The sequence below is a fragment of the Ramularia collo-cygni genome (assembly GCF_900074925.1).
Source record: "Ramularia collo-cygni strain URUG2 genome assembly, contig: RCC_scaffold15, whole genome shotgun sequence".
Lineage (NCBI taxonomy): Eukaryota > Fungi > Ascomycota > Dothideomycetes > Mycosphaerellales > Mycosphaerellaceae > Ramularia > Ramularia collo-cygni.
Genome location: NW_019716269.1, coordinates 134,319 through 154,989, shown reverse-complemented (window position 1 = coordinate 154,989; position 20,671 = coordinate 134,319). Strand labels below are relative to the sequence as shown.

Below are 20,671 nucleotides of genomic sequence, written 5' to 3'. Positions count from 1 at the left end.
ATAGCATAAGATGGTTACAATAAAAGCAGCAACGGCGCATTGGGACTCTCTCCCACCTGCTTCATTCTTCGTTCCATTGTGTGTTGCAAAGAAAATGTTACCACCTAGTAGTTGTGAATGATGCTAGAAGTTTCTTGCATACCGGGCAATGTCCCACGGCGGTTCTATAAGCTGGACAGCCCACTAACGACCCTTTACAAACATGGATGCTTTGTGCGCCACTCCGGAACAACATCGTTCAATATCGACTTTTGAGAAAACGACTTCGCAGCATCAAACATCATGGAATCTGTCAACCCGCACTTTTCAAAACTAGTTGAAAACAGCCCTGCTCGCCGCGGATCAACTGTAGTAGCGAGGCTACTTTAGTCTCCAACATACACATAATCCAAATGTCTTTTGTTGACTACTGGAACAACAGCTGGAAGCCTGTCTCGCACCCCTCCTAGTGCAGCCGTATGTCGCCATACAAGGCTCCCTTTTGGATCAGATTGCCCAGTAGTATAGCGTCAACCTATGTGCAGCCTCTCTTGCATGCTGTATAAGATAGTGTGTGGGAGCACATCCGGTCACAGCCATGTCCATCTGTGATGGAAGGATTCAAGATTCTACATGATTTGCAGCGACGCTGACGGCGGAGATGACGATTGGAGCTCAAGGAATATGATACCATGGCTCGAAGTGTAAATGTAGAAGTGGTGTTGTATTGCTGTAGGCTTGCTCACGCAAGCTCTCGGTCTACCTAATCCTGTAAGCAACGCCTTCTCACTGCCTTGAAATATCCCCATGAAGCCCCATACCTCCGTCGGTCTGACATGTTTTTCGTGTGCAAGGCTTGTATAAGCATATCGAGAACGCCCTCAACCTWGCTTTTGACCACCGCTCTCCCAAATCCTCGCGCTATGTGACCTCGCGCTAGATAGCACCCTCAAAACTCATCCCCAAATCTGCAACGCTCCCCACTTTGCTCGACTGGACCCATCTTCCGTGCTGATTTTTGACAAGCCTGCGACGCACAGTCGGTGGGCGGGCTGCCGTACCCAAACGTAAAGGAGTCTTGCTCGCTTGCACACGTCGAGCGAGGCCTTGTAGCAGGCTTTGGAATAGCCGGACGTCGGGGTCTTGGTAGAGGTTCCACGAGAATCCTTCAACCTCCTGCATGTGTCCAGTGAGCTCGTCTACCTCCCACATGGTCTCTTGCATGTCCTCCGGCTCCCAGGTATTCAATGCGTCCATCTAGTGATGTCAGTGGTGTTTTTCGCAGGAATTTGGAACTCCAAAGGCTTACTTACCATCTTCCGTTGCCGATCATAGATGTATCGGAGTTCCTCGTGTAAGACGACCTTGCCTGTCACCCAGTAGCCAGGGGCGAGACAATGTAAAGCATGCTCGATCCATGCCGTGCTGTTCACCTCGCCAGGCCCAAAGTCCCTGATGCGAGCAAGTACGTCACTATCATAGCGAATGGAGGCGTCCAGTATGTCGTCTCGCGCATACCTTCCAAGAAGCTTTGCGCTCACTGCTTGCTGTAGTGATGTCTCCCAGCTGGCAGATACAGTGGAGTTTCCATGTTTGTTAATGATTATGAATGGTCTCACAAAGGAAGTTGTTCCGCGCGCGCCGACGGCTGTGCTGCTAGCAAAGCGGGCCAAAAAACTGCTGTGGGCGCGGATCTTTCGGATCTGCGATATGCTGCACGGTAGGAGGGGTTTCGAGAGGATGGGAAATTTGCCTTCTTTCAACACGATGTCCTGTCGGGCAGATACCGTGAAAACGGCTCCTTGGAAGAAGAGCGGCGTGGCTTCGTCTTTTGACATCCGGCAGAGAGTGCGAACGATAGCGAATGTCTGGACATGGTTCTCGTGTTCAATCAAGGTACGACGTAACGAGAATTTTCCCAAAGTGCCGTCGCCGTTGACCTCAATTGCGCACTTCAAGCAGACTCCGTGGCGCGGTAGGRCAGCGAACTTCCAGATTGTATCGCGTAGCTCTCGAGGAAGACGAAGGAGGCCGCTGTTGTTCTCGTTGTGGAATACGGCGCGCGATTGTCTGGTCCAAGCTGGTGGTGCCGGCATTTTGATGCTCGATGTGCTTTTTGTAGTGGCAGAGACAGGGGGCAGTCGGAAGTGAGCCCAAGGCGGGAAGCGTCAAGAATACAACGAAGCCAATGTTGCTGTCGATTGTTTTTTGGGTGGTTGATCGTGTTCGGTGGAGAAGTTGACGCAGGAAGGATGCAGGCCCATCTCGGACGACTTCGCCAGCTCCCGTGCCAAGGAACTCTGCTTAAAGTTTGGAAGTCAACCTCTTCTTTGGCAGAACACCACGTAATTATATGCGAGCTTTGGAGACGTTATACACCTTGTGAGTCTTGAGTCGCTCATTATAGGGATAGATGATAGATCGGGACCGCAATGGGCCGGAATAAGATCTTGTGTTGCAACGGATCCGGTGGCAGACGATCGCCGACGGTGCCAGGTACTGACTGCTTCTCGGATCCCGATCCTCTCCTCTTCGCCAACACAAGCCATACTGCCAACCAACATCAACATTCGAACATTGACACCAGTAGTGAAACCATACACTGGAACGCGCGCGTCGAGATGAACCATTTTCCGCCGATCTCCCAAGGATTCGCCATCGTCCAAGCCATTCGTGTACATGCAGCAGGCGCCGAAACAAAACACGGCTTGGGCACAATGTCTAGCAGCCGTCTGGCYACTACTTTACGCACGGGTCGACACCGACGTCGGGATCAGCCAGGAGCTCGGTGGTATCGCCGCCCCAACCCTACGAGTTGCCACCCGAGTGGATTGCAGAATGAGTCGAGCGACTGTTCAGGAGTGTGTGGCAAGGATCAAGGCAAACGGACATCGGAGAGACTATATTCACAGTCCAGTACATGCACAGCTACGGTAAGATGCCGCGAGGTGTTCACCTTAGCAAGTAATCATCGGCTTGCTTCAACACGGACAAGGAATGAAGGTTTGATGACACGTTTCATTAACGCTTAGATCGTAAACTTGCCAACACGGAACTCCGTGTATTGATCGCCTTCTCCCATCGACGCCACCCGCCTCGCTCAGGCCTGCCGAGACTTGCGGAGTATTCCTATCACACGAAGCGTTCACTTATCGATGACGCTTTTCTCCGCCGGAGTACTGGGCGATGAACCTCAATGCTCCAGACTGTGCCGCTTTTTGTCAAGTCAACCGTGTCGCATATGACCCTAAAAATCGAATTTCGAACAACGATTGAGATGCTCGTGGTGCGGCTTCTACCAGACGCATGCTAGATGAAGTTGAAATAAGAGTCTACGTACCTTGCCGGGCAAGACAGGCACCGCCATACTCTTGGCCAGAGATTGTTCGACTTGGCATGGAACCGTTCCGCTTCCCGGAGACATTGATGCTGAGCCGCCTACCCGCTTAGCAGATGCGGGGTCCTTCAGGCAGCGTGGATAACATCCTCCATATCTTCGCCATCAATCATGGTCCTAACGTATACCAATCATGTCAGACGTTGCAGAGACCTACGACCACACCGGCAAGCCAGTCAAACATGGTCGAGCCCGTGTCAATGGTATCCGCTTGCACTACATTACAGCCGGCCAAGGACCAGCACTTCTTCTTCTTCATGGCACTCCCAAGAACAGTTTCTACTGGTATCGGGTCTTCCCACTACTTTCAGAGCACTTCATCATTGTTGCTCCTGATCTTCGCGGATTCGGATATACCGACAAGCCTCCTACGACCGACGGCTATGACTCCAAGGAACAAGCTGCAGATGTAGCAGACTTGATGACGCAGCTTGGACATGAGAAGTTTTATCTACATGGCGAAGATCGTGGGGCAGACTATGCGTACGCCGTTGCTGGAATATATCGGGAGCGTGTGCTGAAGCTTTCCTTTTGCGAAATGCTTCTCTCCGGATTAGGTCTTGAAGAATCTTCTTTCTGGACGCCGGACAATGTCTCTGCACAGTACCGTAAAGACGGGGTCTGGTGCTGGGTAGGTGCGTTTATCGATCGAAGTTCGACCTTCACTGACAAGTAATCGAAGCATCTCGGATTCTTTGCCATCCCACACATCCCCGAAATGCTAATCCAAGGCCACGAGCGGGAATTCTGGGAAATGTTCATCAAGCAGGAATGCTACAATCCAACGCTGATCGAGCCAAAAGCTCTGAACCACTGGATCGAATGCGTCAAGCAACCTGGAGCTCTCCGGGGTATTTTGGAGACTTACCGAGCCGGCTTCAAGAACGGCGACATTAACAAAGAACTCGCAAAGACAAAGCTCACGATTCCGGTCATGACTATTGGAGCACCCGAGTTCTTCGGTCCGAAAGTTGAGGAGTGCGCTCTCAAGTTTGCTGAAAGAGTCACGAAGAGCGAGATCTATGAAGAGTGTGGGCATAGTCTGGCGCTTGAGAAGCCGGAAAGGCTGGCAAAGGATTTGATCGAATTCTTCTTGGGCGACTGATGAGACGAGGAAGCTACGCAAAGAAGCCATATTATAGGGTCAGGAGGATCACGGCATCTTTGCACAAGGGCTGGACTGAGGAATGTTTGGACCTCCCGTAGTATGTCGATCGTCTGCTCCACATTGACTGGGCGTCAGGCGAGTCGCTCGGTGCTGGCCGGATCATGAGCAAAGAGAAAGAAGTATTCAATGTGGCATAATGGCAAACCTCGTGTGATGCTTTTGCGCTGCTGACCCCCGAATTTTCCTCCCCAACTAGAGTTCGCGACCAAATCAAACAGCAATACGCAATCAACAACAATCAATCAATCAATCGTCAATAACTACCTATCCCGAACTCCATCGACATCCGAATTTTGAAACCCATTCGAATGGCTCAACTCCATGAACCCCATGCAGACTCCCCACTGCACGCGCTTTGGAATCTCGGCGGCGTCAGCGTCATCGAAGCTGTCAACGCAGAGAAAGAATATCTGGAATGCGAAGCTGCAGCTTATCTGATTCTCTCAGCGATCGACAATACAACTCACGGCCAGCTTGCCGCCATTGAAAGCGAAGCTATTAGCATCACAAGCAGAGCTCAATGGAATGCGCAGCTCCATAGCCTCGAACCGTTCCACACCGACCCAGCTACGGATCCACCCTCAATTCACGACGAGGTGCTTCGAAGAATCCGAGCAGCAATTGGGAACGGACGTGTGGGGAGAACACAAGCTTCAATGCTTCGTATGCAGGCAGCCCTCGCCAAGGAGATACTTCATAGGCTTCATACCAACGCCACAAGGGACTCCATGAAAGCATCGAGGAACGATGATGATTATCTCACCAGGAAATTGGCAAGATATGACCGGGAGCATCGTGCTCTCTTTCCGTATCATCGCGACAGTCTGAACATTGCCCGGTGCGGATGTGGGCACGCAGTGGGATTCGCACGGCACGTCAAGTCGCGGAGTTGCATTTGTGGAAGAGCCCAATGTAGTGGTCGTGCGGGGAAGAGTCGATCCTTGGAATTCAGTGTACGATACTCAAGTCGTGGGTAGATGTCGGGTGTTTGGCAATGTCGAGAGCAATCGAACGGCTTCTTTTATACAATTCTTCCGTTACGACCTTGTCCCTGATGTCGTACTCTCCATAGCCAGCGATCTCCCTCTTATCCGCAGGTGCTCTCAACCACCCCCGCAACCCGATCCGTTGTTTGCTACTAAGAACTGCCGCCAGCTCTTCCGACGCAGCGAATGACATTCAGTTGTCTTTCTTTCCTGGGATATGTGTGTACGAGGCAGCCATTGCGTTCATTGAAAGTCGATGTCCTGAGTAATCTCCTGTGCTGCACATCATCCGATATATCTGTCCTTCATTCGACCTGTGACTCTGTGCTGATTTGAATGTTCGTAGACGCTGAATGGTCGACGAGATTAGGTTGTCTACCTCCTTCTCAGATCTTGGATGGCCGCCCGGTCGCTTCCTTATTGATTGGTTCGGCTTCGTTGGCTGCTTCTCAGAGAGCTTGCACAGGGTCCAGGTATGTATGCCACGTGGTAGATACATAGGCCAGGTGTTGCCTTGTACGTATACGGAAGTAATTGCGGAACCGTGGGAAAGAAGAAGCGTCTGAATGGAGGCAAGAGATCATGGAAAGCTGTTGTTGGGCTTTGGATCTATGTTTACAACGGAATATCAAGTAATGTAGCTGTGACCAGCGTCTGTTCCTCCGAATTTGTTCAAGAGTCCGCAAAGCCCACGAGTCTCGCATTGTAAGCCTCAGTCTCGATTCGGTGGTACCTTTTTGAGTTCGAAAATGCTATGCCCGGCAGTCTTAGCGCCGCCGTATCTCCGGGAGCAACAATCGGAAGGCAACGCAATGCTGACCACGACACATCCTTTACATCCGACATCGACATGCTCTATTTCTCAGCCCGTTCACCCCGCCTATGCGGGCCTACCTGTAACGATGGACCGGTCCATCACGCAAAGCACCCCAGAATTGACTTTAAGCTCACACCCGAACCCCACACAATACGCCTGGACCTGCCGATACTTCGCTCCATATCCTTCCACCCTGCAGAACCCAATGGGACAAGCAAGCTGCTACGACCAACGGGAATACGATGCCGCGTGGTCGGACAAGAGATTGCTGGTTCGCTTCTTGCTAAGAATGGCAAGGTTCTTCGTGCCCGCAAGCGTCGATAGATCACGAATGTGTCGACTGTGAAAATATGGTGTAGGAACGGGAGTGGGCACACGGTGGGTGACTAATTTGCGGATGGATCCTGCCGGTCATCGACATAACGACACCTTGCACTTCAATCCAGCAAGTTCGTAGCATGATTTTGCGAAGAAGTGCTGGTGGAATGGCTCTTTACACTCACTGGACTACAAAACTTCCCTAAGAAACTAACATCAATACATCATTCCCCGGAAATGAAGGAGAAGCCAGTAAAAGCGACGGCTTGCTGAAATTGTTTGTCTACCATGGCGATCTTGCAACGCAACCGGTTTTTCAAAACGTATCGATCTTATAACATCTCATACCTCATTGAGGCATCTAATTGGAGGCGGTGTTAGTTTGTGCACTTCCTTTCTCCCTTTGTGGTCTTTTAGTAGATTTGCTCCGCACATCCTGTTCTCAATTTGCTTTTTTTCAACAGCGTCTTCAATCACTCAGAAGATGAGAAGAGGCCCTTAAGATGGCACCACACTTGTCAACTACATGTCGACAAGCTATAAACACCATTCAATGAATTGTCTCGAGGCTACAGACTATCTCATCGCCCCAGACGACATTTTTCACATGATGTGCCAAGACATTCTAACAAGCTTTCACGGCCTTTGGTTTGCGGAGCCGTGGTACTTGGTTAATTAATACCACAGGTACTAGGTTTTGACCGACACACGTGTACTTAATCAGGCGGGTTGCGACTTGTTCACTCCACACATGGTCACCTGGACACTGAAAAGACTATTCCCCCACCCACAATATCACTTTATATACCTCACAGACCGACCAACAACCAAAGCACTCAGACTTCGCTTCATTTTTCGGATCATCTCACCGAAACTCTCACACAGCCTTGCTCACCGCTACAGCCCATACACAATCATAGCCACCTATACACTCGAATCAAAATGCCGCACATTGTCGAGACCGCGACCACCCGGCTCAACATCACTGCAGACGGCCTGCAGGGAATCCTTTACAAGATCAACCTCGGAGCGCGCGCCCTGCGCATGGCGGGTGTTCCGGATCGCCCGGACATCTGCATGTGCCCGGCAAATAAATTGGTTGCCACTGTTCGCATGCTGGAGCWGAACAGGATCGTGATCCCAGGACAAATCACGACTTCATGTAAGTAGATCTCCACCCCTTTATCCCTGTGTTATGCGTCTGACTTGAGACAGTACCTTCAAAGGGCCTCGTTGACCTCCCGAACGAGCTGTTGGGTACAATCTGCGGCTACGTCTTGGAGGACGCATTCCACGCCAAGCGAAAGAGTGAGTATTTCATGGAGGATCAAGATGAATTACTTTTACGGGGTGCCTTTCAGACTACGCGACTGCTGATCACCACTCAACAATCTTTTGGCATAAACTCGCGCCTCCGCTCGATTATCATGGAGAGGGTTCCTACACTACTGGAGCGCTACCCACTGRACTGGACCAGCCTGTACAACGTCCTTGGATTCGGCCGTGAATTCTACAACAATCAATTTATCATGGGTGCCGTAGAACTCTACGACGCCGTTCTTCAGTGCGCAGAAACAATGTCCATCAACATTCGACTACATGATCAGGCGTTAGCGAGATTACTCGGAAATGTCACACTGGCAATTGGCTCCGGAGATTCAAATTTTGGCCGGGATTATCCTGATATCCATTTGCAAGCAGGCGAGACTGGACCTATCCTTCGCTTCGTGCATTTTGACAGTCCTACTATGGCCGGTCCTGTCGACCCGAAACTCTTCATCCTACAACGCATCAAAAAGGTCTTCGTTCCTACAGCTCGCAGGCAATCTCATGAGCCGCATGAAGAACATATCAGCCGGGTCTCCGCCGATCTGAAGGTCCTTAAAACTGTCCTGCCGGAGTTGGAGGAGCTCGCTGTCAGCGTCAACATAGGTCCCAAGTGCTGGTGGATTCCTAGCGCGGATGATAATGAGCTGGCGATCGAGCTCATTGGTGCAACCATCCAGACACTACGCACTCTACCGATCAAGCGTAAGCTGATTTTCACAAGTCACGTTGACCAGAGGTCAAGTAAGTTCCATCCGGACCTCGTACCGCTCGTCGAAGGAGCGGAGATGACGGACGCMGAGGCCGCTCGAGCCGTCTTGTATCAAAGTCATTCGTCAGGCTATCTGATGCTTGAAGAGTGAGTTGGATGGTCATGAATTATGCTGGGAAGACAATGGAAAGCGKAGGAGTATATACTTGACGTTGGTTTCGGATCTACAGTTGTATCCACGTTCCAAGTGCTTCGAACTCAGCCCGACTGGGATTTCCAACGTATGCGGCATTCTTGCCTGACTGAGATGATTTTAACGTAGGCTGTGCGGCGACCAGGGCCAAATCGCTTGGTCGTGGATGCCTTTCGTTCAAGATGCCAGAGTTCAGCAAAAGTAGGCGTAGCGAAGTGCTCGTGTCAGGGATGCAGGTGTTCCCAGCCACTCGCGTGACTCCGGTCATGAGATATCTGAAAGGTGCAAAGAAGGTTGTATGTACCCTGGTCGAGCTTCTCGTTTTGGCAAGACGCTGCCAATCTCGTTGAGATGCCATGCACTGCGAGCGAGCGCCGTTTATACCAGTTTATTTCGTCGCAGGTATTCCGCACATGAAGAGTCCCGCCCTATATTCACTCTCTTGCATGGTTGGGCATCYGCAGAAGTAGGGTCTTTCAGTTGACACCCGGGGACGCTAGCGTACTCCACTACCTTCAGAAGCTACCATCCGCGCGTTGACTCCCCCAGATCAACAACCGCACTTTCGACAACATCAATCGAAACTCCTGCCACCTTGGGATCATCGAGGGTTACGTCGACCAACTTCCATTGAGAAGCCGAGCATCGCCTATCCAGTAGCATTACTGCTCGATCGAGTCGCGCAACAGACTCTCCAGATTTACGACAACAATGCCGCGCAAGAAGTCTTCTACCACTATCAGTCGCACGGTACCGAAGCCGTACATCGTCGAGACCTCAACTACGCGTCTGAACATCACCAAGGACGGATTACTCGGCATTCTCTACAAAGCCAATATCGCGGAGTCCATCTTGCGCGCAGCTGGTGTGACCAACCTTCCTGCGCCTAATTTATGTCCGGCGTTCAAGATGATCGCCTGCGTCAAGATGCTGGAGCAACATGGCCTCCAGGTTCCTAAAGAGATTATCACTCCGAGTAGGTGTACCATGTTCCGCTTCTGCACTCGAGTTACTAATTTCATCTAGTACCTGCAACATCGCTCCGCCACCTGCCGAGGGAATTGCTCGATCAGATTGTTGACCTTGCTCTGGGCGAATCGAAGGGCCGGAGGAGGAGGAAGAATGCTACTGGATACAGGGAGGCACTGAGCACATGATCTGCAAAGCGTTTGGGGGCGTATCACTTCTGACCTCCGCTTAGACGGCCATCGGAAAGACAAAGGCTTTGAGATCCATCGTCTTGCACAGGTTCTGCGCACGGCTCAAACGCAACACAACGAAATGGGCTTCTGTCCTTGGCGCATTTGGATATGGCCGGGAGAAGCTAGAAGGACGAGAGCATGGGACTTTTTGAGCGCGGTGCTGCTGTCTGATAACGGTAGGAACAGAGCCTCGTAATGAATGACGACCCAACCTTGCTTTACAAATMCATGTCCTAAACTTGTTTTCTCACCGCTCATGGACCGGCTGCCTTTCGTTCACCATAAAAGTCTACAGCGCGACTTGTATTCTTCGTGGCGCCCCAGTGGACTTTCCTTCAGCTATTCTGCTCGCGGCGACGTCCCTTGGGCCCTGTGGGACAAGCATCTCCAGTGCCTCACACGGATGTTGATTGTAATCTTGTCTTGTCCACGAGATACAGCGTGTACCCCAAACTGCAGTTGCGCAGCTGCGTGGAGCCTCCATCCGTCCGTTGGCGAGACTGCAGGAGGGCCGGTAAAATACACGTGGGAAAGATTTTGGGGATTCCGCAGAGGTGGTAGAAGCCATATGCTGTGATGATGCTGGTGAAAAATGCAAAATGTCATCGGCGTAGTGTTTAGCGACAATCTTAGCAAGTCCGCCAGACGTAGCTTGGTGCAGCAGTTTCTGACTCCTCCAATCCACCACAACAACAATACGTCGCCCTCAGCTTCATCCTCCCATCTTCGCTATTGTTATCGGCGACAGCACCATCGCCTTTTGGATGGGTGTGTGAGCGCAAGTAAGTCTGTTTCGACCTTCCGCATGCCTCCTGCCTCTCGCTGCTCTTTCTGCTACGTCCGCTTTCCTGCCGACGCCGGTACTCCGTTCTGTCGCTGACCTTCACTCTCCTCAAATCACATCTCCCAGCTCCTTTGCAGGCGACACACCATCTCCCTCGTCGAAGCACGCTCTTTCCGCCACCTTCATGCGACCGTCGTCACCGCCAGCGATTATCGCCCTCGCCGTGGCTCGCGCAACTTCCTCGCTATTACTGCTCAGCAAACTGGCTGCGTGAGGTTCTTCTGTCATGGCAAGCCTTGATGGTCGTCGCCGGTGGCGCGACGGCGATGCAATGGTCAATAGCATCTCCGCATCTCTTTCATTTTGCAATGATGAACATAACATTTCGTTCGTTCCAAAGCCTCGCGGCATCTGTGGACAACTCGCAATTCCTCTGATCCGGCCTCATACCCACTTTACTCCTCTGCTCCGCATACATTCAAAGCGACGCTGACAATGACCGTAGTCAGACTTTCTTGCCTCGCACTCAGCCATCACGCCACATCTCGTCGGCAGGCTCCAACATGCACGAGATGCTGTCCATCGTCGTTCAGCTCCTTACGCTCATTTCTTACGACCATGACCGAGAGCTGGTCGTCCACAGAGGCAAAGAAGCGTGGAGGTCACGGACAACAGTTGGCATCAAGGGAACTACCTGTATGTTCCGCTCTTCTGACCGATCATTCGTTTCCTTGGCGAACGACATTTTATGTCCCATTAAACACATACTCCGAGCTTCCGAAGCCGCCTGCTCCGGCAGACGGCTGCTGCGCTGGTCTTGCAGAATGATGGGGGTCAGAATTGGAACAAACTGACCCGCACGCTTCCTCGTGTCTGTTAGCAGAGCTACCATACCTTTTGATCATCGACATGGTGACTTCCATTATGCGCAGCTATCACGCTCGAAGTGGGAAAGCGGCAGTGCCTCTCCATCTTCCTCGGAGTCGCAGCCGAAGCCGGCAAGAATCATCACCGTCGCTTTGTCGCTCTTCAGACCTCTTCCGAATCACTGCAGACTTACTGTGAGTTGGATCAACGGATCCATCATCATCAGCAGTTCCTCGTTTTACAGTGCTGCGGTCATCAGGCTCGGGGTGACTCCGATCTTCAAACCACCGCTCTTCCAATAGTCGACGATCGCGAGGTGGAACTACGTGCTGACTTTTCCATCACAGACACATCGGAGCATCTCCGCATTCACGGAAGCCTTGCCATCTGTACACATCACAGAATGCACATACCCTCGTTTCCAACACATCCCACACCTGCCCCGCAAATGATGAGAAAATGCGCACGGGAAGAGAGTCAAGACAGCCGCTAGGAGATGGTGGTCTCCTACGATGCTGGTTGTCTGACGTTGCTAGTCAACTGTCGAAAGCGCACATAACGTAGTCTGACCGTCGCCATCCGTACATGTCTCAGCCAAATTGCTATCGCGAGTTTGCAAAGATACTGACAGACACAGCAGATACCCCGGTAGAGTGTGGGACGTGGCCGCATTATATTAACAATCGTAGGTGGCTAAACCCGCTCTCCCAGGAAGAACAACGCTCCTCCCGCCAATGATGAGACTGTGGCGAAAGAACGAGTTTTCCCGGTCTAGCCATAATGCTGGTGGCCCGGCGTTGCTGTCCAAATGTCGAAGGCGAAAACAACTGCATCACGACCGATAGGCCGGCGTGACAGACAACGGCCAGTATGGATCTTGAGACACAGCCTGGTCTTTTCGCCCATTTATCCCTCCGCTGCCGCCTTCATCATCAACAGTATGTAGTGTTGCATCCTATACTCCCAAAACAGTCAGATATACCACCTCGGTCTTCCAAGAGTACTCAACCATCCAACAGCGCATTCAGTCAATATCACTCATTTGATTCCGCAATCTTGTGACGAGGGTGAAACTGCGAGAGATAAGGTCATAGCCAAATAAAGCTTGTATCCGCTTGCACCGCGCCACGCAGAGCCATCAGGAAAGCTCATTCACCCGATGGCATTTTGAGAAACAACAGAGTCGTGACAGGATTCTGCTTCTGCTATCCGCTATCCGCTATCCGCCAAAGCAATGGAGCTGATCTTGTTTCCTTTGATCCGCTCGTCTACTTCAACATTGGCTGCTCACCTCTCCGGCGCAGTGTAATTTCTTTTTCAGAGCACTGAGCAGAACCGTCTCCACAGCGATCACAGATTTGATCTCTATTACGAGCACGAGACCACAATGGCAGGACAAATGTCTAGCAAGCAGCAGCAAAAGAAAGATTTCATGTTTCTGGACGCACCGTGTTCGGCTACTTGTAGTACCAAGCGGTGATATGCATTAACTTTCAGGACGATAGAAAAGACTTAGCTTAAGACCAGCTCGAGAACCATCTTATCAATTTCACCACAGGAGCGATCAGTGTGGCGATTGAGCCATAGTGGAAAGCTCATCGGCCGGCTATCAGAAGGAGTCTGATAGATATAGCTGCCGGAGAGGAAGCCGAYGAATATTACCTTGGTCAGTTTGTCAGGCGGCAAGTCGAGCTGTGTACTTGGAATGACTACAGCTGCCATTGGATCATGCAGCTACTGGCTGACAATGCCGCCGAGGACTTGTACATGTACAAACGCCTGGTCAAGGAAACGGAGTTTGGGCCGCAGATGCTATGCCGAGAGGTGAGGCATGGATCACAATGCTGCGGTAGAGGCGCCTGGGGTCGATACAGGAAGGATCGCTCAGTGGTTGTCAAAGAATCATTGGTAGGTCTTCCTTTCTGGGCAAGGTTGATAGCAGCCGCGAATCATGCTCTACCCTGACTAAATTTCACAGGTCTTCTATTGTGCGTTTCTCTGGAACTAACTCATCGCCGATGAAGTCAAGTCTTGGCCGCAGCATCGCTTACCGAGCTGATGGTACTGACCCGAGTGATCGAGACCTTCTTGACTCGGAGAACCAATTGCTAGAAGTCGATCTTTCCCACATTGCGACCCAGCTTTCCATATCACCATGCCGGATTCCTGCTAGCATCTATGGCGACGTTTCAATGATCCTGATGCAAGGTGCTTAAAAAGCCGCCCGAGTTGTAAGACATCGTTACATCGAGTCTCGGGCTACTCTCCACGCTCTGTTAAGGGGGATCTCTTCCGCTCCCCTTCGGCTACGGTTCTCAGGCAACAAACATCCAGCGATTGAATTTGTTGGAACAGCTTCAAGGCCGAACCGAACAAATTGCCCTGATGGGTTCAGGCGCGGCTTGAGTCTTTTTCGCAACCGACTCCAACTTGAATCTTTTGCCCTGCGTATTGTACCCACTTCGAAGGAGGACTCCCGCCTAGAATTCAGACAACCATGACAAGTTTATCTGCTGAATGTGATCATACACTTCAAGATACCGAGGCCGTCCATAATCCTGAGCTTGAAATGACATTTCAGGAAAATCAACATATCTACAGTGGTAAGCCATCGCGTTGACGATGCTGATTGATAAACAACCACATGCCCGGCCCGCGGCCGGCTTCGATGCAAAAATACTTTGCATCGCACGTAGAGAGGGCCGAGGGAAAGACTTGGCGAAGTAGTGCGATCCGTAGCGCATACAAGTATGGCCACAGATACCAAAAAACTCACTTACGGGGAGTTGAGGATAAAACAGCTGGGGAGCTGGCTACTTACAAACAACGATCGACCGGATAGTCTGATCTGGCCGCAGCTTCAACGTCGGGACACACGCTCATGTTGATAGCGGAATTGTGTGAAAGAAAGGTTCGAAATCAAATCACAGACCTTGTGGTAGCATTGAAACTGTTCGTGCGCTCTCTTTTCATGATACTGATGTGGCAATCATGCGAACTCGCCGGTGACGCCCGTGGTACGAGCAAGGCGCGATGAATTGGGTATGATCTTGCTGCTGGCCTCCCACCTACAGCTACCGAGGATAGACAGCGTTCAGGGAGGTGCAGAATACATCGCTAAGATCAAATGGTACCTGCTCAGGCAGTGTTTTATGAATGCAACTACAACTTCGAGGACTTCCAATTTGGCGTTCTCTTCTCTCGAAAAGCGGCGAGACCTTCCGCAGAGTTCTGCCCCTTCATCAGCTTCTCAAAGTACTCTTCGTGCACCAGACGGAAAGCCTGTTCGATGCTAGCCGTCTCCCAAGTCTCACGCAGGGCAGCTCTCGTAATGATGATCCCATCCGGGGACATTGCACTGATCTTCTTAGCCATTTCCAAAGTCTCCGAGAGTACCGTATCTGGTGATTGAGCAATGCTGTGGATCAACCGAAGTTGCAACGCTTCTTTCGCAGAAACTCTTCTCCCAGTCAAAGCAATGTCGCTGGCAGCTGGCATGCCGATGCTGCGAACGAGGCGAGGAAGGCCACCACCATAAGCGTACACTCCGACTTGTGCTTCTGGAAGACCGAATTGTGCGTTTGGCGAGGCAATTGTCATGTCGCTAAGTGATTGTAAGTCTCTTGTCAGCATGGAGTCTTAGAGTAGAAGGACTCACGCATTGAGAACAATCTCAAATCCGCCACCAAGTGCCACGCCGTTCACAGCCGCCAAGATTGGCTTCTTGCCCTTTCGCCTGCTCATACCAGCAAAGCCCCCTCTTGGATGGTCATGCAAGAAAGGCTGCGATCTGGTGATGTCCAGTGGTTTCTCCAGCATGGCAGCCTGTGCAGATTCGATCTCTAGAAGATCTGAGCCGGCACAAAAGGCCTTTGTTCCCGATCCTGTGATGACTGCGACACGCAAAGATGGCTCCTGGTCAAACCAGTTGAAGAGGGACTCCAGTTGCCAGTTCATGGTGTGTGTGACGGAGTTCATCTGCTTCGTCCGGGAAAGAGTTACGAGCATAATTTGTGCTTCGGGGTAAGAGATGGTAACGCCATCGCAGCGTGGAGGTACAAGCTTTGAGGCCATGATTAGAGCGGCAGGACGATTTGCAGTCTTCTCCGGCACAATCCAAGTGGGTATTTCGATGGATATTGTTGATGGTAGAGAGGAGCGAGGTGAAGTTCAAGATGTTCGGGTCATCGGATCCCGTCTCGGGCCGAGCTCCGATCAGACCCACTTTCGCCGATCATGCGTGTGGCGACAACCTCATGGATATTTCACGTACAACACATGCCCAAAGAGACTCGTATAGAGATGATGGCACAAGCCGGCGTGTATTCGCATTGCTCATACACCTACTGCTGACTGAGAAGACGGGCTGAGGACAGGGCGACACGGTCGTTCCTCCAACCTGCTTCATCATACTCATCTTGCTAGAAGTGCCATGCCGGACAACTTGGCCACGGATGTTTGATACGAACAAGATGCTGAGACATCTCATCTCGAGTCTCAAGATCTCCAGTGACTGAGTCTGTTTGTACAACACGCAAGAATACCAGGTTCTAGCCAGTGGACATGCAGCCCAATTGGACGAACCAACCTCTCCATTTTACTCGAAAGAAGCATCTGAATCTCTTTCCCGAACATTCGAAACGATGCTTGGCCGCAACGATACAACTTGGCTCAGTTCCCTCTCGGGCTCTCCTCCGAAGGTCTGACCACTTTATGTGGCTCTCCCTGCTTGATCCAGTCGGCCAGATCGTCCATGAGAGACTCCCAGAGCACTTCAACGTCATCAGGATGGATACCATCCATATCGTTCTTCCACTCCCGAGCCGAGAACTTCTCAAAGGTATTGCCGTCGTCCAGACCTCCGGCTTCCAGGAAGAGAAGCCAATTCCATTTCTCTACCATGGCACGGTAGTAATTGCCATCTTTCGCATCCTTCACGGCGAAACAGTCTTCCTTGACGGCACCGTTGACCATCCAGGTTTTAATGGCTCCACTACCTCTTCCAGCCCATCCGGACGGGACCGGATCCTGTGATGGAAATTCTCGATGGAACTTTGCCAGAGCTGCTTGATGTCTCGCGAGGATAGGGTTAACATCCTGATCAAGGTATCAGTACATATTCTGGATGAGAGAATGGTTTTTCTCGCCTTGTCTGGCCAGTTTCGGACCAATTTATCTAATGAATCTGGGTCGAACTCTCGTCGTAGATTGTGCTTAGACATCGCGGTAGGACGTAGTGGTATCAGAATGGAGACTGGACATCTTTGATAGTATCTATATAAGTGGCAACATGTGAGCAAACACGACGGACAAAGAGACATCATGTACATTGATTGAAAAGAAGCCTCAGTTCTTCTCGTACATTTCCACAGCGCTTAATCCCGGAGCAGGACTATGTTCATCTAGCAAAGATGAAGATCTGCTTGCCACAGCAGCAAACCGAACAAACAAGGCGGGCGGTAGAAACAGCAGCAGTCGACCAACGCACAATCATGACGCGTGTCGTCTCCGGGGCTCCTTTGCAGGTTTTAACGCATCTCAACTGCAGAGGTGAGTAATTGAACTATTTCAAATGAAATCTGAATACAATATTGGCATATCCTGGAAAGCACTGCTGTATGAGAACGACGACAACTCTTCACAAGCAGAACACGTTCCACCATCAGTCGTCAGACGTGACGTGGAAGCTACTGCGGCAGCCTGAATTTTCTTGCCCTGCTACCCTTTGTACCAAAGTGAGCAATCCATCCCTTGCCCACCTTCCTTTTCTTGCCGATAGAAGGGTTCTCAGGACCTACCATGTGGTGGCTGAGGATTCTGCTCCTTAATATGATCCCGCGAGTCGTTCATCAAAGCTTCCCACAGTACATGCAACTCCTCTCCCGTTGCATTGTCGGTGGTATTCTGCCATTCCCAAGTTGCCAGGTCTTCAAACGTAAACATAAAGTCGGAAGGTGGCTCATTCTCAGCAATCATGGTGAACAAAAACCAGTTCATCTTCTCAATGTATGCTCTAACGTAGTTGCCATCTTTGGGGTTGAGATGACCATCCGGGGCTTCCTCGACTGCGCCTTCCACAAGCCATACATTATTCGCTGTATGGCAAGTCCCGAGCTTGTCAGGAGGAATCGGATCCGTTGCCGGGAACTCCCTGTGGAACTTGATGAGCGCGTCTGCATATCTTCCGACGTGGAACAGGACATCCTGTAGCGCATCGTTAGCTTGGGCTGGTGATGACGGACGTGATTATGAATACCTTCTCTGGCCATGCAGCTTTGAACTTCTCGATCTTCTTGTCGCTGAACACCATGACGAAGTCTCTGGTCGATGACATTGTAGTCGTAGAATCTGGGCGATGTATGTTGCCAAACTCTATCCCGGGTGCAGAAAGGATGCTCGATCACAAGGTGACCGTCAGCGAGGAATATATCTTCACAAAAGTATATTTGTTGTGTTTGCTTTATTTACCAGGAGTGATCTGGCAAAAGAAAGATAGTTCTGGTCATATCTCCACCTTGTCTCTCGCTTGCTGCGAGATGAGGTATGGGTAATCAGGTACCTCCCTCAAGAAGCGTAAGAATGCCAGCTCTCCTCATCCCACCATCACTGAGAGACTCTTCAACTATTCAAGATGGACCACGACATTCCGGACCGCAAAACAGTGTTCGAAACAATGTTGAGAGATCAGCTCGTGATCGCTCGGGGATATGTCGATGGAATCGACAGAAACCTCAGAGCCCTCCTATTTGAACAAGACGCAACCAGACGCACTGGATTGCACAATGATATTCGCGCTCTGCAGTCCCAGCTCGACGAAGCCAACGGCCGTGCTGAATTCCTACGCGCTGAGATCGTTCGCTTGGATAGTATCACCATCGATGAGTTCAGAGGCAATTGTACTGTTTGCCGTCAGCATGGCCACAAGACTGGAGAGTGCACGGTGCAGAATAATGCGGATTAGGATGTTTTATGACAGGAGGTAAATGCTAAGGTCCCGCGGAAGAAGCTCGTTCATTAAATTGTGCCGAGATTTCTTCCATGCGTCCTTGGGTCTGCGTGTCTGTTGCCCTCAAATATTCGACTCGAGTCCCAGTGAAAGCTCAAAAATGCCAGAACCAAATCCTTGGGAGCGGCCTGTTTCCCGACCATGCATTGAGCAGGCCATCGCGAGCTTGTGATATCGTCCCTCTTGTCTTGAAAGGTACAGGTCTTCTGACAACATCTTTAATGGTATTGCAAGGCCCATTTTGGATGAATACTCTTTCCATATCTCAACGAAGAGCCAAGAGCCCAGATCTTCTTTGCAAGGCTGCAAGGCCTTTGTGAGCAACTGGAAGCTCCCAAGATCACCGAAGATCCAGCGTGGTAGATATGTCATGCAGGCATCCATGAATGTGCTTGAGAAATCGACAGACTTTGCGACCAAATTGCGAAATGCGAGGGCTTCCCTCCAGCGACATCTCTATGTCTATAAATGTTGAAACTCTTCGCGGGAGTTGCCCTGATCTTCTTCATGATCAGATGTTTTCGGGCAAAGCGAGACTCACGGGGTCGTGGATGCTCCAGCTATGCGTATCATGGGAAGGCTAGCTTGAAAAATCAAGTAGTAGAACGCGGATTTACCGACCATCGGGTATTGCTGGAAACCGCAGAGGCTTGTATGGTCCTTGTCGGTGTATGCACACGCTTTTGATGCATCGGGTGGCTCCTGGAAGACGCTTCGAACAACCCAAACTTCCAGGTCTCAGTTCTTGTACGTTATCAAGTGTGTCATTGTTCCGCCCATAGCTGCAGATCATGGAACTGCTTCTTGACATCGAGCGATACTCTTCCCGCTGCCCCGAGCTCTGGGTAGCCCGACAGTACCAGCGATGATTGAGAACATCGCATATCTGTGTCCATGTTCCCCCCTACTGCTGCACGGACGCTTGCTGATTTGTATCCACGTTCCAGATCAYCTTCGTCGCCTGACCCGAATACAGTATCCAGAACAGCTGTCCTGTGACATTTTTGGCAAAATGGCGAAAGCACAGCAGTCATTGATGGTTGCTGACCCACCACCCTGGCCTCCTTGTATTCCATACCCTCTGGCAGTACACCTGGCAGCCACCGATGCCCGTCCATATGATCATCGCCTTCTTGAACGTTCGCGGCGATGCGAATCCGACTGTCGTGTCCCGCTGGARGATCTTTCGTGGCGCTTCTTCAGGAGATGGAGCAAATCAAACCGGAGCTGAGGCCAAACATCCTCGTGCCGGTCAGGGTTCGTGCGCGTATCCAGATTGGCTTCTCCAATGTGCTTTCCCACCTTCTGTAGGCTCCGATCAGCTGTGAGCTCCGATCTGCTGTATCACACATGGAAAGGCAGATCAGTGATCCCATCAAAACGATGTTGATGCCGATGTTGATTGCTGCTTGGGGACGATTGAGCTGTAATTGTGCGCAGACCGCTTCCCCGCCGCCTTTCGAGGTAGTGGAGGCCGTTGGTAGAGTAAGCGGAATTGTCTGACAATGAGAGCGCATTACTCTCCTTGTCAATCATTTTTGGTGAAGTAAAAAGGTTTTCACCTCACCTGGAGGCCGGCTAAACCTCGCTGTCATTTCTTCACCTATTTACAACGCCCATCTCCTTCTCATCACATCAATACAATAACGTCAGGTTGCTCAATTGGTGAGAGCGTCAGGCTAATATAGTCATTCTTGGGCAAATCTTGGGTCATTCGTGGCATTGGGTGCGGGCTGAAGAGACTTGTTGGTTCCTGGAGATTGTAGGTTCAATCCCTACCCCGGCGAATATTCTTTTTTCTTTTTGTTTGTTTGGTGGACATTTCATTTTTCTCAACAGCAATGGCGAGGGTGCTTCTGTGCCGCAAGGACCCAGCTGTCTTCCACATCACGAATTCCAGGATTTCTTAGTTCTCA

The 20,671-nt window shown here is 51.0% G+C and overlaps 8 protein-coding genes and 1 non-coding gene; 5 read left to right on the top strand and 4 right to left on the bottom strand.

The window, feature by feature from the left end:
- Positions 1–915: 915 nt before the first annotated feature.
- On the bottom strand, positions 916–2,075 carry RCC_08702 (uncharacterized protein; the record flags this gene model as incomplete). XM_023773950.1 has 2 exons in its annotated part: positions 916–1,236; positions 1,293–2,075. 2 exons carry the CDS (start codon positions 2,073–2,075, stop codon positions 916–918), a joined length of 1,104 nt encoding a protein of 367 aa, XP_023629718.1.
- Positions 2,076–3,509: 1,434 nt separating this feature from the next.
- Positions 3,510–4,481, top strand: RCC_08701 (uncharacterized protein; the record flags this gene model as incomplete). XM_023773949.1 has 2 exons in its annotated part: positions 3,510–4,007; positions 4,059–4,481. The coding sequence occupies 2 exons, from the start codon at positions 3,510–3,512 to the stop codon at positions 4,479–4,481; spliced, it is 921 nt and encodes a 306-aa protein (XP_023629717.1).
- Positions 4,482–7,607: 3,126 nt separating this feature from the next.
- Positions 7,608–8,854, top strand: RCC_08700 (uncharacterized protein; the record flags this gene model as incomplete). XM_023773948.1 has 2 exons in its annotated part: positions 7,608–7,827; positions 7,881–8,854. 2 exons carry the CDS (start codon positions 7,608–7,610, stop codon positions 8,852–8,854), a joined length of 1,194 nt encoding a protein of 397 aa, XP_023629716.1.
- A 753-nt stretch (positions 8,855–9,607) lies between these two features.
- Positions 9,608–10,053, top strand: RCC_08699 (uncharacterized protein; the record flags this gene model as incomplete). XM_023773947.1 has 2 exons in its annotated part: positions 9,608–9,872; positions 9,923–10,053. The coding sequence occupies 2 exons, from the start codon at positions 9,608–9,610 to the stop codon at positions 10,051–10,053; spliced, it is 396 nt and encodes a 131-aa protein (XP_023629715.1).
- Positions 10,054–14,911: 4,858 nt separating this feature from the next.
- Positions 14,912–15,823, bottom strand: RCC_08698 (related to enoyl-CoA hydratase; the record flags this gene model as incomplete). XM_023773946.1 has 2 exons in its annotated part: positions 14,912–15,353; positions 15,408–15,823. 2 exons carry the CDS (start codon positions 15,821–15,823, stop codon positions 14,912–14,914), a joined length of 858 nt encoding a protein of 285 aa, XP_023629714.1.
- Positions 15,824–16,420: 597 nt separating this feature from the next.
- RCC_08697 (uncharacterized protein) lies at positions 16,421–16,723 on the bottom strand (the record flags this gene model as incomplete). The annotated part of the gene is made up of 1 exon (XM_023773945.1): positions 16,421–16,723. The coding sequence occupies one exon, from the start codon at positions 16,721–16,723 to the stop codon at positions 16,421–16,423; it is 303 nt and encodes a 100-aa protein (XP_023629713.1).
- Positions 16,724–17,536: 813 nt separating this feature from the next.
- Positions 17,537–18,083, bottom strand: RCC_08696 (uncharacterized protein; the record flags this gene model as incomplete). XM_023773944.1 has 2 exons in its annotated part: positions 17,537–17,953; positions 18,006–18,083. 2 exons carry the CDS (start codon positions 18,081–18,083, stop codon positions 17,537–17,539), a joined length of 495 nt encoding a protein of 164 aa, XP_023629712.1.
- A 297-nt stretch (positions 18,084–18,380) lies between these two features.
- On the top strand, positions 18,381–18,710 carry RCC_08695 (uncharacterized protein; the record flags this gene model as incomplete). The annotated part of the gene is made up of 1 exon (XM_023773943.1): positions 18,381–18,710. One exon carries the CDS (start codon positions 18,381–18,383, stop codon positions 18,708–18,710), a length of 330 nt encoding a protein of 109 aa, XP_023629711.1.
- Positions 18,711–20,402: 1,692 nt separating this feature from the next.
- Positions 20,403–20,542, top strand: tRNA. One transcript has 2 exons: positions 20,403–20,440; positions 20,507–20,542. It is a non-coding gene; the product is annotated as a tRNA-Ile (tRNA).
- The last annotated feature ends 129 nt before the right edge of the window (positions 20,543–20,671 follow it).